The sequence below is a fragment of the Natator depressus genome, chromosome 4 (assembly GCF_965152275.1).
Source record: "Natator depressus isolate rNatDep1 chromosome 4, rNatDep2.hap1, whole genome shotgun sequence".
Taxonomy (NCBI): domain Eukaryota; kingdom Metazoa; phylum Chordata; order Testudines; family Cheloniidae; genus Natator; species Natator depressus.
In genome coordinates this window covers 62095230-62113014 of record NC_134237.1, presented here as the reverse complement: position 1 = coordinate 62113014, position 17785 = coordinate 62095230, and the positions used below count along the sequence as shown (strand labels likewise).

The following is a 17785-nucleotide window of genomic DNA, read 5'->3' as shown; positions in this document are numbered from 1 at the left end:
CTATACTATGGCATATTGTTTCTGTTGTGTGTCTTTTACCGCTAACTCAATCATCAATAAAAAGTTTCATTGTATTTGTAAGACAGTCTTCTAATAAAAAAAAATTTGGATCCATTGAAAAACTCATATCCAGTATTACATTGACCCAAATCAGTATTTTCCTGCTACATTTACAGACCAATGGACAACCCTCTACAGACAGGTTTTTTTTAATTTTCTGCCTCTGGCTGCGGCAATTGTTAGTAGCTATAAATCAAATTCTTATTAATGGGCATCTAATGTGATCTGAAAATTGTATCACTTACTCTGAAAGACCCTAATTATTGTCAGTTTCACTATGCTTCTGCTGAATTTGGCCAACTATCTCGCTAAGATCTTTATTCCATTGTGTAAAATCTTATTTTACCTACATTTGATCTAATAGTGATCTAATATATACCTAGGGTTCAGAATCCTTCATACTAGTCAAAATATCAATCAATATGCTTTAGAATCTGTAGTTTTATGAGAATTTACTCTGATTTATTTTTCTGCATTTGTAATATCAATATCAGCTGAAAGGTCTACCAATTATTATCTTTGTAAATTATACATATTACTAAGCTGCAAAGCAAGATGTATGTCCTACACCAAATAACTTATTGAAGATTATTTAAATAAAACCAATAGTAAATATTTACAATTAAAAATAACACAGTACCTCATACTGACTAGAACATCTCCATCCCGAAATATAAATAGAAGAATATTTTCTTGAGTAACATCATGGAAGTTGGCATTCTTTTCATTTGCAAAGAACAAGTCTGGTTTCCACAGACATTTAAACATTGTAGGGTCCACTGTCAGTGTATCTGAACCCCTCCAGTCATTGGGCAATTTAAGTCTGGGGTCATTCCACTTTTGTCTTAGGAAGATGTTAACTCTGTAATCCTGATGAGAAGAATTTGCAAGTGTTTATTAATCTAGCCACAAAACAACAAAACAGAAACAAACAAACAAACAAACATGCAGGCTCCAAAATGAAAAAAAGATCCATTTAGATTTTGTGGTTTTCCTATAATGGATACAGCTGATCATTCTTCAGCACACAAATGTTCTTGATTTTAAAGGAATTAGCTAAAAGATACATAAAGTTAGGTTACATAAATTCTTTGTTTCTCAAGATTAACCATGTTAAATTAAAATAATATGGGTCAAATTCTGCCCTCACTCACATCTGTGCAGCCCCAATGACACCAATGGTGCCCCATGTGTCTAAATGAGGACAGAGTGTGGTCTTCTATTTCTACAATATATATGTATTTCAGGCAGCAGGGTATCAGGCAGGGCCCAGGTGTATTTCACATTTACATCAACGACCTGGTAAGTGTCAACGGCAGCACATGCTCCAGTTGGTTAGATGGTATGTTAACAATATGGCATTACATTGTCAAAGAAGAAAACAGAGCAGAGAAGTAATACTAAGGACCCACAGAATAAACAACAAATGAAAGAAAAATGAAACATGTTTCTAAATTTTGGTGTCAGTCCACTGCTGCACTGGAGGAATGTCATTGTTATACTCCTGGAGTAACTTAGAGCAGCCTCAGAGCTTGAAATAGCCCCTGAAGCTAGCTGACGATCACCCATTCTACCTTGCACATCCTGAACCCCATGAGATAGCATGGGCACAATTAAAAATAGAATTTGGCCTGGACAGACCAATATTGAAGACCTTAGGCAAAAATTTCACAGAATCCAGCAGGAATTTTGTTTGAATATGGACTGTAGTAGAATCAGGCCCAGAGAGAGCCTAATTTTGCCTTCCGGAACTGAAGCAGCATGGGTCTGAAGGCACAATAGTATCCACATGCATTTCGTCCTCAGTAGAGCTGTGTGCATCCAAGGGAACAATCTGATCCAGAATGTCAATTCGGATTTTCACCCTTATTGCTTGTTCATTTAGGTTTGAGATAGATTAATATTGTGAACCAAAAATGGGGGGAAAAGAGTTATCTTAATTTTTTTAAAGCAAAAAACCCTTATCTAGAGTAGCTCCTTGCCCTAGGTTTTGTAATACTGATTGTGTTTTATGTGTGTCTATTAGAGAGTAAACATTCTGGGATAGGATCTGTCATGATATTCATTCCTTCTATAGCAGAGAACACTCTGCCACTGGTCTACAAATGATAATAAATTGTTATGGATGAATTGTCATTTAGTGGAGATATTCTTTGTACATTTTGATTTGTCATTGTGCCAAACCAATGATAAAAGATCATTTCTTGTACAAGTTAGTCTCTTTTCTCTTAATATAGTCTGGGCATTCTTCCAAAATATTGTATTTATGACTAAATGTAACTTTAAATAACAGAAAGTCATCTAAACTGGAAAAAACTGCAATATTTATTAATATTAATTAAATTGAATTAATACAACATTATTATTAATAATAATAATCAATACTAATTTATTAAGTAAAAAGATGGACATACTTTTGGAAAAGTTGTAATTAATATTAGAGATGTATGGCTTTTTGACTGTCTGTTCTTCGAGAAAATGATATATGACCTTATTTTCATTTACGTTAAAGCCCACTTTATACCACTCTGGAAGTGTAAAGGGCCTTACATAGTGGGAGTTAATGTAGGCTCCTTTGTATTGCCAGCATGGTGTAAAGAAGCCTAAACATACATGAGAACGCAGGCTATTCTCTATATCTCCAAATGCATCTTTTCAATTACATGTATAATTATGGCTCTGTTAGCTTTTTGTGTTGCTGAAATTCCCATCCCACATGGACTTATTTTCTCAATGGAAATTACTTAATTGTTTTGAAACCACTTGTGATTAATACAACTCATTGTTTATTCTCACTTGCATGCCATTATTGATTATACTGAAAATGGAGCTCCTCCAAAAATCTACTGTTCAAATTACCACCAAAAAACAGCTGGTAAAAGCGAAGTGTTCAAACACAGCCTCTAACTCACCGATTAATAAATAAGTTTCCTTGTTCACCCTTTACTCCTGAGCCTTCTGTCTTTGCACACAGAAAACATCAAGGTCTTGATCCTTAAGTGTATGTTTGTCTCCATTGCATAGTTAACCCAGGCTCTTACCCACAGGCTGCTGTCCACACAGAAAAACCTCTGAGCGAGGTTTGAAGGTGCCTTAAGTGTGGGCTACCTCACGCAGGCTGAGGGTATAGGTTAGAGCCCGGCTCTGCTTTAGCTTGGGCTGGAACCTGCCCACTTGCAGTGAGGATCCAGGCCAAAAAAAATAAAAAATCACACAAGTGCTGACAGTCCTCCAATGCCCTTTTCAAAATTCCCCCCAAAGTACAAACAAGTTCTCCCACAATTGAGATAATTGACTGGAGAAGCGTCCTACTGCCTCTCTGCACAAAAAAAGCTGGGATATACCCCGGACATACACAGGAGAGTGCAGAAACAGTTAGGACACTGTAACATGGGTATGGCTTTGCTGTGGGGATGCTCTCACCCAGGCTAGGCTAACCCAGGTGGTCAAAATCAAGTGCCAATTAGCTGGGTCAACTGTGTAGAGCAGGCATAGCCTACATGAGATCTGAACAGGCAAATCCTTGTTCCCCTATAGACCTCTACTAAAGTTAATAGGGATCAGCAAAATGCATTCACAAAGAACTGGTTGCAGGATTTTGGCCCAACTACAATAGGAGTCATACATGGAATTATTATTTTATGGCACAAAGCACACAGATAAAGGAATTTATCTGCTCTGAGTTAACAGCCTAAGGCTTCAATTCTGAATTCTGTGCTCTGTGAATAGCCCCCTAGGGCATTGGCCGGCAACCTGTGGCCTACAGGCTGCAGACAGCCCGGCAGGGAAATCTGCTGGTGGGCCGTGGGACAGTTTGTTTACACTGACCATCCATAGGCACGGCTGCCTGCATCTCCCGGTGGCCACAGTTTGCCGTTCCCGGCCAACGGGAGCTGCGGGAACTGGCACGGGTCATAAGGATGTGCTAGCCGCCACTTCCTGCATCTCCCATTGGCCAGGAACGGTGAACTGCGGCCACTGGGAGCTGCAGGGGCCCGTGTCTGTAGACGGTCAATGTAAACAAACTGTCTCGTGGCCCGCCAGAGGATTACCCTGATGGGCTGCATGTGGCCCACAGGCCACAGATTGCCCACCACTGCCCTAGGGTATGCCTTCACTGTACTAAAACACCTGTGGCTGCCCAGGTCAGCAGACTCAGACTCACAGAACTCGGGCTACAGGGCTATAAAACTTCTGGGCAGATGTTTGGGCTCAGGTTAGAGCTCAGGCTCGGTCGCCCTCTCCTCTCCCAGGAGCCCGAGTTAGCTGACACAGGCCAGCTACAGTGCAGACATAACTATACAGTCAGTGGGACTACTCACAGTGCAGAAACTGAAGTATGTGTAAGTCACTGCAGTATCAGGACTGAACAATTACATACACAGAAGACAGGATGCACTGGCAAAATCACAGTTATGGATATCAGAAGGTTGTTTTCTTCATAATTATCATAACTCATTTCTTATAGGCATCAACAGAACAGTGAATTCTTAGGAGGGATTTTAAGGGCTTGATCCTGCTCCCATTCAAGTCACTGGAAAAACTTCCATTAACTTTAATGGGGCAGGATCAAGATCTAAATGAGTAGAAGGTATTGGCATGATGAGTCACACCATGTCAATGGGCAGTGTTGAAAATGCATGGATCCAGGAGCTGGAGGAGCAACAGAGTTGTTCATGGTACAAGACCAGACCTGATTTAAGCCCTGATATAGTTCTTTCATTTTAGTAGAATATGAATTAGTATCTGGTTGCATTTCTATTATAAATCTATTTTGGGAAGAGTTTATATCATCATTAATTTGCGGGGTGAAGTTTAACCTTGAGGTATTCACACTATATTTAGATTCTATAGATGGTAGGTAAGAAAGGGGGTTGCACAAGACACATTTTGCCATCTTTAAGTTAGAGTAGGGTAAAAAATCTTACATTTTTGCTGTTTCCATTATTTATTAATAATAAAATAATATTATTATTTATTATATTTAGTCCTCTCGTCTTTGTAATGGAAGAGAATTTTTGCTGCTCATCAGCATTAGAGCTAGGATTGCCAAAACAATGTCATTGAAATGTTCTCCATTTTTTTCTTCGCATTTTGTACCCCTATGAAAAATTAAGCATTAGGAGAGTCTGAATGAGAGAGGATATACTTCTATGAAATGTAACCTGCTGAATAGCAGGCATGTGGCCAGACCAGTTCATAGGGTGTGACAGATAAGACAGCCAATATTGCTTTCCTTGCTACAAAATATCATCTACTAGATAATAGGAAAGTTTGGGATATTTTTATATTAACTGCAATGTTAATTAGGAAAGAAAGCAACATCATTATTTTTGATATAAATTAAGATAAATAAATAAATTAAAAGAAAAGAGATTTGAGCTTTCCCTGAAGCATATGAAAATTCAAAAAATCCCTTTTGTTCAAAGTTTTGAATGGGAAGAAGAGGAGGCGGTTTTCCATTTACTTCAGTGGGGCCAGTTTTTCACCCTAAGTAAAGGCCTTGAGTATGGTATTCTGGAATTCAAGGGGTGAATATATAACAAATTCCAAACATTGTATAGTTAGTCGTCTCAACCTCTCCACCCCGCCCTCACAATCTCTGGGAGGATATGGCTGGTGTGTGTCAGGAAAGCTCAACCATCTTCTTCACCTACAGCTTAATTAAGGCAATCCAGGGTCATAGGCACACCATGATATGCCTCCCACCCACCCACCAGAGTGGCAGCGGAAGAGGGCTCCTCCTTCTTTCAAGGAGAAAAGGATCTCTTTCCCCTGGAGAGTAGGAGAGGCAGTGACAGGCAGTCCCCTTTGCTCCCTGGCCAGTCAGGGTCAGTAGAGGAGAATCCAGTGCTTTCCATAATAGCTAGAGTATATCTGCTTGGATAGGTGGGCTGAGCTAGGCCCACTGCACTCTTCTTCTCCTGCCACTCAAAGAGTCTTCTTCTGGGATGTTGCTGGAGGGATCCCCCAGAGCTTTAGAGAGTACCTTGGAGTTAACAGCCCACTGAAATTTGAAATGGAAGGGGTAGTTCCTCCCATTCCAAGCAACTGTTTCAGGCTGTCTGCAGACTCAGGCAGACATCACTGCATTGGTTACACTCAGGACACTGTTTAAAGCTTTTCTGTTTAACCTTGAGGACTAGAAACTTTCTAGCTCACTCTTCTTTTAAATTAATGCAGAAAGTGCTGTAATCAGATGACTGCAAAGCAGGGGGCCTAGGCATGAGCCTATACTTTCCAGGCCTTAATCCAGCCCTGCCCTCACCTCTCCTCACCCTAACCCTAACCCTAATACCTCATTTTTGGTGTCAAGTTCTTAAGTGTACCTGTAGAGGCTGGACCCACAAGAAAACCTCAGCTGAATAATCAAACTAGATAAATATACTTCAAGCCAAGCAATTTTCATATAACCATACACGATTTTTGTGCACAAATTGGTTGCAAGGCTTTTTTATTTTTTATTTTTTGCAGGCACATCCATTACATCAATGTTTTGTTACCATTTGGTCCTTGGAGAATCATAAAGAAACCTCTGTAAAAGTCACTTTTTAAAGTGTTCAATAAATTTTAGAAACATGAAAGGACCATCTGGCCTAATATACCTGACACGTTAAACATTTATCTCACTCTTACCTTCCTGCTTTTTTCACATTTATCCCTCAATCTTCTTTTCCCCAGAAATAAACCTAAGGTTGTTTTGAGCACACTTACATTCTTTGTTTCAATTACACTTTCCTATAATACAATGCATATATTTATTATCCTTTGCAATAAAATCCATCCAAGTTCCCTACTTACTCCTTACTAAACAAACAAAAAAAGTTTATGTCCAAAATCTTCAAATATAGGTGTCTAAAGTCAGGTCTTACTGCCATGACCCTGCAAACACTTACACACATGCTCAACTTTAAGCACTTAAGCAATCCCATTGAAATTGTCTTAAGACAGCATTTATGTATGTCCTTAATTTTAAGTACATGCTTAAGTTCCATTGACATCAAAAGGGGCTTTTACTATTATTATTTAACATTTATATTGTAGTCCATGTGCTTACATACTGTCCTTAACAGGGAAGTTTTCCTAAATCAGAGCCTGAAGTAAATGGACTGATTTTCAAAACTGCTGAGCTCCCAAGGGAGCTGGTGGGTGCTCAGCACCTTTGAAAAACCACATAACTAAGGACTTGATCCAACGCCCACTGAAGTCAATGGAAAGATTCCCAGTGACTTCAAAGGGCTTCGGAACAGATCCTTGTTTAGTTAGATGTTTGAATATGGATTGAGGAGCCTAACTTTTGGCACATATTTAAGAATCGTGGCTTTAGATAGTGGAACCGTGGTTAATATGCAGTGAGGATTTAATAAAGGAAAACTCTTGCCTGACAAACTTGATTGCTTTTTTTTTTTGAAAGAGCCACAAAACTGGATGTAAGAAAAATAGTAGATATATGACAGGGTATATAGGCCTTAATAAAGTACTCGATACTGTGTCTCCTAAAATGTATACTCAAATCAACTCCTGCTGAATGACTAAGCTAATAATAACTGAAAATAGCAGGACTGAGTTGGGGGAGGAATCCAGTGGATTACCACAGGTATTTGTGTTACATCCAGTTTGTTTAAATGAAATCTTCCTGAGTGATACAGGAGAGGAAATAATGTCATACTAATGAAATTCACAGATGAAATTGCAATCCTGTAGGAAATTAGGAGGAGTTTCAAACATCAATGAGGACAGAGATATAATATAAAAGGGACTTAAAGGGATTTAAAAAATGAGCAAAAAACACAAATTAGATTCATCTTGAAAAAAGCAGGTTAATATCTCTGGGGAGAAATAATCCAAAAGAAGATATTCAGTGTGAGGGAAAAACCTGAAAAGCAGTAACGCAGAGAGAGTGAGTTAATAATGCAATATGGCAACAAGAGAAGCAAATGCAATATAGGATGCGCACACACGGGTGTGATGAATGTAGGTTATTGGTATTTGACCTGATACCAAATAGTTGGCCTGGGTATTTGCTGACTACTGAATATGAATCCAAACAGTGGGATGGGGCAGGGCAGGGAGCATAAAATTGGAACAGACTATGATAAATGGAAAAGTTTTAAATTTAGACTCTCCCTTCTTAAACCAAATTCCAAATTTTTCAAACTTAAATGCAAGTCTTTCACACTGCTTCTGCCAATGTCATTGGGTCCAACAAGGACTAAGCTACTGAATATTCCTCAACTTTTATGTCCACAAGAGAATGCTTCTCACGCTGGCACTCAGAAAAACTACAACAGTCACAAAATGACTTACTGTAGTAGGGAGTTCCCAGTCATTACCATCTGTCTTTTATCAATACTCAATTTACTTTCGCTCATCCTGGGTAACAAACATGGGTATACGTGTGATCAACTGTGCATTGATATTGCATTTCTTTACATTCCTCCACTGTGCTTACTCATATCTTCAGGTGCCTGGAAAATTAAGAATTTGTACACTACACAGCCTTCTGCTCTTGGCATGATCACCTTTCTATGCGTCTCATTTATGGGCCAAACATTCACCTTAAGATTGCATAAGTGACAAAACTGTGTCTAAGGGAGGTCATTGACCTCACACTAATACACATTCTCCTGCTGAGCTGAATATCTTAAGCAAGGAAGAACCACATTTCACACTTCTCAGAAGCCACTAGACTCCTTTTCATTTTTTAGGCCTTGAATCCATCAAACAATAAAACCTCTCACAATTTATGAACAACAAGATACAATCCTCTTTGTGGATAAGTAGATTTAATTTAGTTTAACTTAGTAAGAAATTTTGTATGCAAATATTCAAATTTCACACTTACCATCGTTGTCTCTTGGATTGATCCAAAGCTGTTAATGAAAATGTTGACTGTTACATCGACTGGAATTCCTAAAAAAAAAAAAATAGAAAATGCACAGTGTAAGATTTAGGGCCTGATTCTCTTGTGAGCTACTGACCATTTATATCATTCTGGGTCCTTAAATTGAATTACACCCACTTTAGGGCCTCTTTTAAATGCACTTAACACTGCTCTGGCACTGAAATATAGATAAGAATCAGGCCATCAGTATCTTTTAATCTTCTAATATACATTTGCTAGATTAAAGATATGGTGTCCAATCCTGCTCCCATTAAAATGAAAATTATGACAATTATTTTCATTCTAGCGATAACTAGAAAAATTCCTCAGCCCACATCTCTAAGCTTAAAATACTCCATGAACAGTAAGCTGGAATCTTTTGCAAATCTTTTACAAATGTAATGCTTTTGTGTTATCACTAACCTCACAGTCTAGTACCAGCCCCTGTAGATAGTGTAATGGATACAGACAACATAGGTACAGAGGAAAGACATACACTTTCGGCTCTCTTCACTGATTTGTGACTTATACTGACATATTTGCTTAGATTTTCCAGACCGGCTGTTCTTTCTGCAAGTCTGGTGTGAGTGTGTAAAGGGATTGGTGGTTGTGGTGAGGTATAAAAATGGCCCTTTGTAGCTTCTTCATCTGAAGGTTGTTCTTATATACTCTTCCGTGAAGAGTACAACTTGACATGATGGGGCAGCTTGTGTTTCCAATGACCCTGAGAGCTATGCTGATGGGAGTTTTAATTCCTGGTGGGGTCACCCAAGATGGATGGTCAAAGGGTAGAGAGGGACCTGATGAAAAGCAGTCCTTTGGTCCTCCAGGTTGGGGGCTGAGTAATAGGCCGACACAACAAGGTAGCCTTTCCAGCAACCTGGACAGGGACGGCGGAATCTTGTTTGTGTCCTAAATAAGGTCTGACAGCATGGGAAACATTCAGATTCAGAATCGAATATACAGTTTATTTAATTAATATTGTCATAAATATAAAGGGAAGGGTAACCACCTTTCTCTATACAGAACTATAAAATCCCTCCTGGCCAGAGACAAAACCCTTTCACCTGTGAAGGGTTAAGAAGCTAAGATAACCTCGCTGGCACCTGACCAAAATGACCAATGAGGAGACAAGATACTTTCAAAGCTGGAGGGTGGGGAACAAAGGATCCGTCTGTCTGTGTGATGCTTTTGCCGGGAACAGATCAGGAATGCTCTTCAGAACTTCTGTTAAGTTAGTAAGTAATCTAGCTAGAAATGCGTTAGATTTCCTTTTGTTAAATGGCTAGTAAAATAGGTTGTGCTTAATGGAATGTATATTCCTGTTTTTGTGTCTTTTTGTAACTTAAGGTTTTGCCTAGAGGGATTCTCTATGTTTTGAATCTGATTACCCTGTAAGGTATTTACCATCCTGATTTTACAGAGGTGATTCTTTTACTTTTTCTTTAATTAAAATTCTTCTTTTAAGATCCCGATTGCTTTTTCATTGTTCTTAAGGTCCAAGGGTTTGGGTCTGTGTGCACCTATGCAAATTGGTGAGGATTTTTATCAAGCCTTCCCCAGGAAAGGGGGTGTAGGGCTTGGGGGGATATTTTGGGGGGGAAGACATCTTCAAGTGGGCTCTTTCCCTGTTCTTTGTTTAACACGCTTGGTGGTGGCAGCATAGGGTTCAAGGACAAGGCAAAGTTTGTATCTTGAGGAAGTTTTTAACCTAAGCTGGTAAGAATAAGCTTAGGGGGTCTTTCATGCAGGTCCCCACATCTATACCCTAGAGTTCAGAGTGGGGAAGGAACCTTGACAAATATTATTCCAATTTATGCTGCTAAGACTGACTGGTGAAAGTGTAGATTCTGCCTTGTGTGCAGGCTTGATACTATGCCGCGCTGAGCCCCTCCTGCAAGTGGCTGAGTGCCCTCAACTCCAAACGCCTTCAGTGCCATTGAGGGTGCTCAGTACCTTGCAGATTTAGGCCAGGTCTATGTGCAAGCCAAGTAAATCAGTCATGCTTGAGAAATATTTTAACGTGGGCAAATCACTTGTCAGAAGATATTCTTCTTCCCACGTCGCCTCCTTCTGAATTGATGTAACATTTCTCCTCTTTCTTCTTCAGTCCTGATTCTTTCTGGACTGCTGGCAATGGGAGTGTGTGTGAGAGAAGGAATCAAATATTGGCAATAAGATTTTGGGCTATATGCCTACTACCTATTGCTGAATATCAAGTGGCCTATTAGGTGGACATGCGACCCCTGTGACAATGCCTACTGTTGAAAATAATTGAGTAAGCTTCCATAGTGAACAAAAAGGGGTGACGTTTCTTCTGAGGTAAGTATCTTCTGTAGTATCTGGCTGGTGAATCTTGCCCATATGCTCAGGGTTTAGCTGATCGCCATATTTGGGGTCGGGAAGGAATTTTCCTCCAGGGCAGATTGGAAGAGGCCCTGGAGGTTTTTCGCCAGGTTTTAGCATGGGGCACGGGTCACTTGCTGGAGGATTCTCTGCTCCTTGAAGTCTTTAAACCACGATTTGAGGACTTCAATAGCTCAGACATAGGTGAGAGGATTTTTGGCAGGAGTGGGTGGGTGAAATTCTGTGGCCTGCGTTGTGCAGGAAGTCAGACTAGATGATCATAATGTTCCCTTCTGACCTTAGTTTCTATGAATCTACAGTATTTGAGGTTAGGGGGGCAGGGTTAATATGTTTATAAAGTGAGTTGAGTAGATATATCTGAAGAACTGTTTCCCATTGGGAAGAGGAAAAGTCTTTACCTTGAGGACAAGGTGGTAACGGCATATCTGTAGCACTCTCCTCAGAAGCACAATCAAGATTATAGCTTTCCAGAATAGTTTTCTTCATACTATGTATTTGTGTGTTAAAATTATATACCTACACACACATATTTATATGTGATTTTTAATGTGGCAAAAGCCACATTCACAAGCTGCAGTTCAAGTAGTGTAATAAAAATTGGGTTTTTTTAGAAAGAATCTCATTCCTGGAAAACTTAAGATGCAGCTGTGAGAGTTATCACATATTATTTAGAGGATATATACTCTTGTCATTATTATAACAGTACAGAAGTGATAGCTGCTAAGTGCATGTACTTAAGCATATGAACCACATTAATTTCCAAAATGCAGCAATAGGGCTTAGCACAGATTTAAGGGAATTATAATGTCTGTGTGCTTTAGAAATACTAACACTGTAGGGCCTAAATTCTGTAGTATTTTCATGATCATTGACAAGAACCTGTTTAAAAGAAATTAAATAAAACTGTTTAATGTTTTAAAAATACACTGCCTTGAAAACAGTATTCAAATACTAAATAAAACCATTTTAAAACCATATAATTTAATTTTAAAAAGCTATTAATTAAAAAAATCCCTAAAAATACTCCATGTGTTAGCAGCATGAAATATTCATATGCTATCTATCCATTGGCTAAAAAGGGTAAATATCTTTCAGCTGTTTCCCCACCCCCTTTTCAGAAATGTAATCCTATATCTTTCCAGAAATCTAGTTTCCACAGATTCTGTGTGGAAATATTAATAACTTGAAAAGGCAGAAAATGTCTTTTAAATGTGACAAACCTTTGAAATTTGGTCTTATCCTGGGATCATAAGTGAGCAACAGCCTATTCAAGATATTGCTGGTAGAATTAACAGGTACTCTTGCAAGATCTTCAGCTGACTGCTCGCTGTGAAAAAGTGCACTGGTTATTATTTAAGATAGCAGGTACTGTAACTTTGAACTTCCTGAGTCATTTTAAAATGCCATTCAAACTATCCAAAAGGCATCAGACATATAAACGTCCCCCAAGTTTACCCCTTACAGGTAACTTCTATAGTATTTAATCTTCCTTTACCTAGCTTACTCTAATACACTGTAGTACTGACATTTCAATATTTTCTTCATAATGTTATAAAAACAATGAAAATTCTAATAGCTTCTGATTGTAAACTAAATAAAAAACTAAAAACATCAAATAAGCAAAAATGCACGAATGACTTTTATATCAGTGATGCTTTAATTTCTTCATTAGGAGAAGCAGCCTAAAGGACTATTTTTAGTAACTGTCAAATTAGAAAAACAAATTGACAAGCAATTTTAGATGCCAAAACGTTCAGAAGTTTTTGGCAGTCTATTGCTTTCATGTGACAGACCCAGATATCCCACAAAGAGTTGAAGGCTCTTCGTAATTTAATTGGTAAGTCCTGATAACCCTTTTCAATTGAAAAAAAGAGGTTGCAAATTCTCATTTTACTTTTGTCAGGAGAATTGCAATCCTCATTAACCTTCCCATTACTGTTCGTGTTTCAGGTGATCAGTAAAATTAGTTAGCTTGAGATAGGTAAGTGTAGCTTAGCTACTGAATTTTGATATTAAGGTCAGCAGGTACATGCATGCACACGCCTCCACACACACACCTCCTTGCAATTCACCCATGCAATTCAGTGGACCATCCACCCACACAGTTTGGTAATTCCAAGACTCCAGAGTAACCCCAAACAAAACTCATGAGAACAAATGAAACATCAAACCTAAGCCTGTTTGTGATTTATCATATGACTAAACAAATCTGTCATACTACTTACACCCTGACTCAGACTCCATGGAAGATAAGACAGTAAGTTTATACCTATGTGTGTTTATACCAGATGGTGAGGTTATTTGATACCTCATTCTAAACTGAATAGTAGGTCACAGACCTAATTTGCTCAGCTTGTTATGATGTTTCAGTTTGCTTGTACATATTTTACGTGAAGTTTCAGTGAATGTGTTGAGAGCTTTTGATGTTACCCTTGTTCATGAAATATACAACTAAATGCTGTGCACGTGGAAGCCACAGAATAGATTTTATATTTAGAATCCAAGATTACCTCCTTGGATGTGAAGTAGGGTTTCACTATTAGAGTACTACCCTCAACTTGATTATAGTAGTGTAGAGGCTGTGATTATAGGAGCAGCACTTCTAAATGAAATAATCAAGTTTCTAATATCTCAGACAATGGAAAAACATACTAACAGGATCAATCTTCCACTCATCCACATATTACCACAATGTATTATTGGTTATTTCTCCAAAATGTAATTTGTGCTACGATAAAAAGGATACTTTCAGGAACAAAAATAATGGAATCCCTGAAGATTTATACAACAGTGAAAGGTCAGGAATGCATAATGCATCACAACTGGTTGTATAATTATGACTTTCAAGATGCTCCAAAAGAAGGAGGGGGAAAAAACCCTATAATCTATATGAGAACTTTCCTTGCCGATCCCTCAAAGCTGAATAAACCATATATCCTCTATCAGCAGCTGCTAAGCTACCACGAAAAACCTGGTATTTAAACTACCTGTAAGCCTGGCTTGATTAGGGTTGCCAATTTTGGAGGTTTCATCACATGACATCATCTTTAAGATTCATCTTTAATTCCTGGAGACTCCAGGACAATCCTGGAGGGCTAGCAACCCTTGGCTTGATATTCATTTCAATCACATTCATATAAAACAAGAGTAAAACCACTGAAAATAATAGAGATCATAGGCAGACAGGGCCAGACCCTGGGCCCTGGCTAAAGCTTATTTTTGCTACCCCAGTTTTGAAAAGCAGCTTTAAAGCTTGTATACCTGGCTACCCACTGTAGAAAAAACACTAGAACCAGCTGTTTTGGCTCTACAGCAGGAGTGGGAAAACTTTTTGGCCCAAGGACAACATCTGGGTATGGAAATTGCATGGCGGCCCATGAATGCTCAGGAAATTGGGGACTGGGTTGCAGGAGGGGGTGAGGACTCTGGCTGGGAGTGCAGGCTCTGGAGTCGGGCCAGAAATGAGGAGTTCAGGGTGTGGGAGGGGGCTCTGGGCTGGGACCGATGGGTTCAGAGGGCGGAATGGGGATCAGGCCTGGGGCAGAGGGTTGGGGTGCGGGAGAGGCTCTGGGCGGCACTTCCCTCAAGCAGCTCCTGGAAGTGGCGGCATGTCCCGTCTCCAGCTCCTACCTGGAGGTGCGGCCAGGCGGCTCTGCGTGCTGCCCCATCCGCAGGCTCCACCCTGCAGCTTCCAGTGGCCGCAGCTGGCCAATGGGAGCTGCAGAGGTGGCACTTGGGGTGGGGGCAGCGTGTGAGCCCCCTGGCTGCCCCTACCTGTAGGAGCCAGAGGGGGGACATGCTGCTGCTTCCGGGATCTGTGTGGAGTCACGGCATGCACCGAGCGGGGCAAGCCCCCTACCCCGCTCCCTCGCTGGAGAGCTGGAGCGGGGCAAGCCCCAGACCCCACTCCCCGGCAGGAGCTCAAGGGCCGGATTAAAACATCTGAAGGGCCGGATGTGGCCCCAGGACCGTAATTTGCATACCCCTGCTCTATAGCATCCATTACTGAGCACTTTACTCCAGCACAACAGGGAATGACTGGTAGGGGGGGAAGGGGAGTCAGAGAACTGCTGAGCTGTGGGTTCAGGTGCCAGAATGGCCCTTTCGAGGCTAAGTTACTCCTTGGCCCACCAGCTGTGTCCCCCAACATTTCTCTGATTTGTGCCAGGCAACAAACAGCCAATCCCAAGGATGTGACCCACAGTGTTATGATCCAAAACCAAGACTTTATGACACAAGTTGTGAAATTGAAACTTTGTTAAATTGGCTTCAACTACAACATTTGTACTGCAGGCTAATTCTTTGAAAATTAAATTCTTATAAAGAAAGTGAGAATAAAACATCAAGAGTCCATACTTTTAATAAAAATATGGAATCTGTGGGGGAAATGCATAGTTTAAACCAAGAGTGTTTAAAAAACATCCTCTTCACAACCCACCAAGGTCTCAGATTTCTTTTCCTATATTGCAGCTGAAAGACATTTCTAAAACCTAAAACAGCATAAGCGATGCAGTTACCAAGCAGCTTTAGATTTTTGTGTGCTCTTTTATGCTGTTGCAGGTGGAGGAGAGGGAAGGAGAGTGCCTAAACTTAGTTCTTAAATTATAAATATTCATTCACTTCACCTTGAAATTGCAAACTGTGCATTAGATATTCTTTAGACAAGTTTCAGGTCAAATCAGAATTCTGAATCCTATTCAAAGACAATGCAAAGTATTACATATGTTATTGTGCCACCTCAAACTCCAGAACGAGAACATGCAAATATGAGGTAGAATTTAGGAATAATATTAAGTGGCTGCATTATACAGATCCCTGATCACATCTGGGTGAGTCACATCAACTTCTACCCCATTTAGAGGATCTGAGTAACATCATTATTAGATAGAAAATAAAATTATGATTTTTTTAAAAAAATATTTATTAATATAGTCAGTGTAACAATGTGAAACAGTACAAAATATATTTATCAAGAGATAAACTGATATATATATATATATCTATAAGGAATGAGCAGTGGTAACCAGACTTGAAGTACTGTACAAGAATGATCACAGAAGTATACTGAAACTCTCTTAATCTAACATTACTGCTATTAATTAGTAGTTGTTATTAAGATCTGATATCCAGTTTTATATCCAGGAGGAAGGTTATTTCTTTTCCTTTACTCATGTTTATTGATTAGCTAACAGAGTGCCACATGTACACTCAAATGGTGTGGATTTTCTCCTCCATTATGTAAGTGTGTGAAATTTCTCTTACCCATCCATTTTGAGATGAGGGTTTAAATACATTCATTTTCAAATAATTTTCCAAATGTCATGTCTGTGCATTCCCACATTTGACCTGGGTCAAAATGATGAAGTAGAAATGCAAAACCTGTCTCTTATACATCTTTAAATTATTTTGTGTTTAACTTTTAGCATTGACCATTGGCCACTACCAGTGAAAATATCAGCAATATTGGTATAGCAAACAGCTTTGGATGACCTTTTTGCAGGTATCACTGATCAGTTAACAAGAAACATCTAAACTTAAAGTGAAAAAGAAAATATTTTTTCCCTTCTAAATGATCAAGATCATTCTCCATTTTGAAGAGGGAGCAAGTAGGGAAAGACGAGTGTCCATACATCACATCCACAAGTAGAATTAATATAACACCATACTGGCCTGATCCTAAGAGGCACTGAGTATGTATAATTCCCACTGAAGTCATTGGTCTTCAGAAGTCCTGAGCACTTACAAACCCCACGGACTTCAGTGCAAATTGTTATATCTATCTATCTATCTATTTAGTGGGATCTTTCCTTTCACAGGCAATAGCATTTCTTTCCAAATTATAGAAGTCCAGCATTTAAAATATGAAACATTTTAGAAACCCTTGTTAGCAGCATAAATTACCAGTTTCTGTTGCAAATTTCTAAACTGTCCTGGTTGCTACAGTATTTGAATATTATAGTACTAGCCCAAAGTGGTTAAACAGAGATATTTGTCTGACTCGTGTAGCATGTTACCTGTGTATACATTAAATTCACAGATTCTACAAAATTGGGAGATGGCAGACATAAGTAAGAAGAGAGAAATAATACTAAGGGAGCTAGAGAGACTAGGAAATGAGCAGGAAAAAAACCAAAAGGAAGTCAAATGTAGATGACATTCAGACAGGTTTACTTGTCTCTTCATGTACCAGGAATAAATGACTGTGGAACTGCGCAATCTTAGTTGAACTGGAGATCCATTTCTTGACTTAGGAAATGAGACACAGACTATTATTGTGCAGTCTTCACATCCATCATCAATTACCAGGATAGCCAGTTACCTATGGATTCCAGTGGGACAGCTGATGTATATAGTCTAGGACAGTAAAGCTCAATCTTGCTTGCATCTAAATCTACATTTTCTTGCCTCTGCAACCATTGATAACACCATTTCCTCTAATGTAATGGTTTGTCTTGAAGCATAATCCTCACGGCA

General features: G+C 39.3%; 1 protein-coding gene across 4 annotated transcripts in view; it reads right to left on the bottom strand.

The window, feature by feature from the left end:
• The window catches only part of GLRB (glycine receptor beta), a 71875-nt gene that overhangs the window by 39101 nt on the left and 14989 nt on the right, over positions 1-17785 (bottom strand). For all 4 annotated transcript variants that reach the window (XR_012639302.1, XM_074951052.1, XM_074951054.1 and 1 more), the window contains exons 3-5: positions 12532-12638; positions 8906-8973; positions 701-930 (exon numbers count right to left, since the gene is read on the bottom strand). Coding sequence is in view for 3 of the 4 variants with exons in the window: in XM_074951052.1 (XP_074807153.1) it covers positions 701-930; positions 8906-8973; positions 12532-12638 (405 nt within the window). In the remaining variant the exon portion in view is untranslated. The remainder of the gene's footprint in view (positions 1-700; positions 931-8905; positions 8974-12531; positions 12639-17785) is intronic.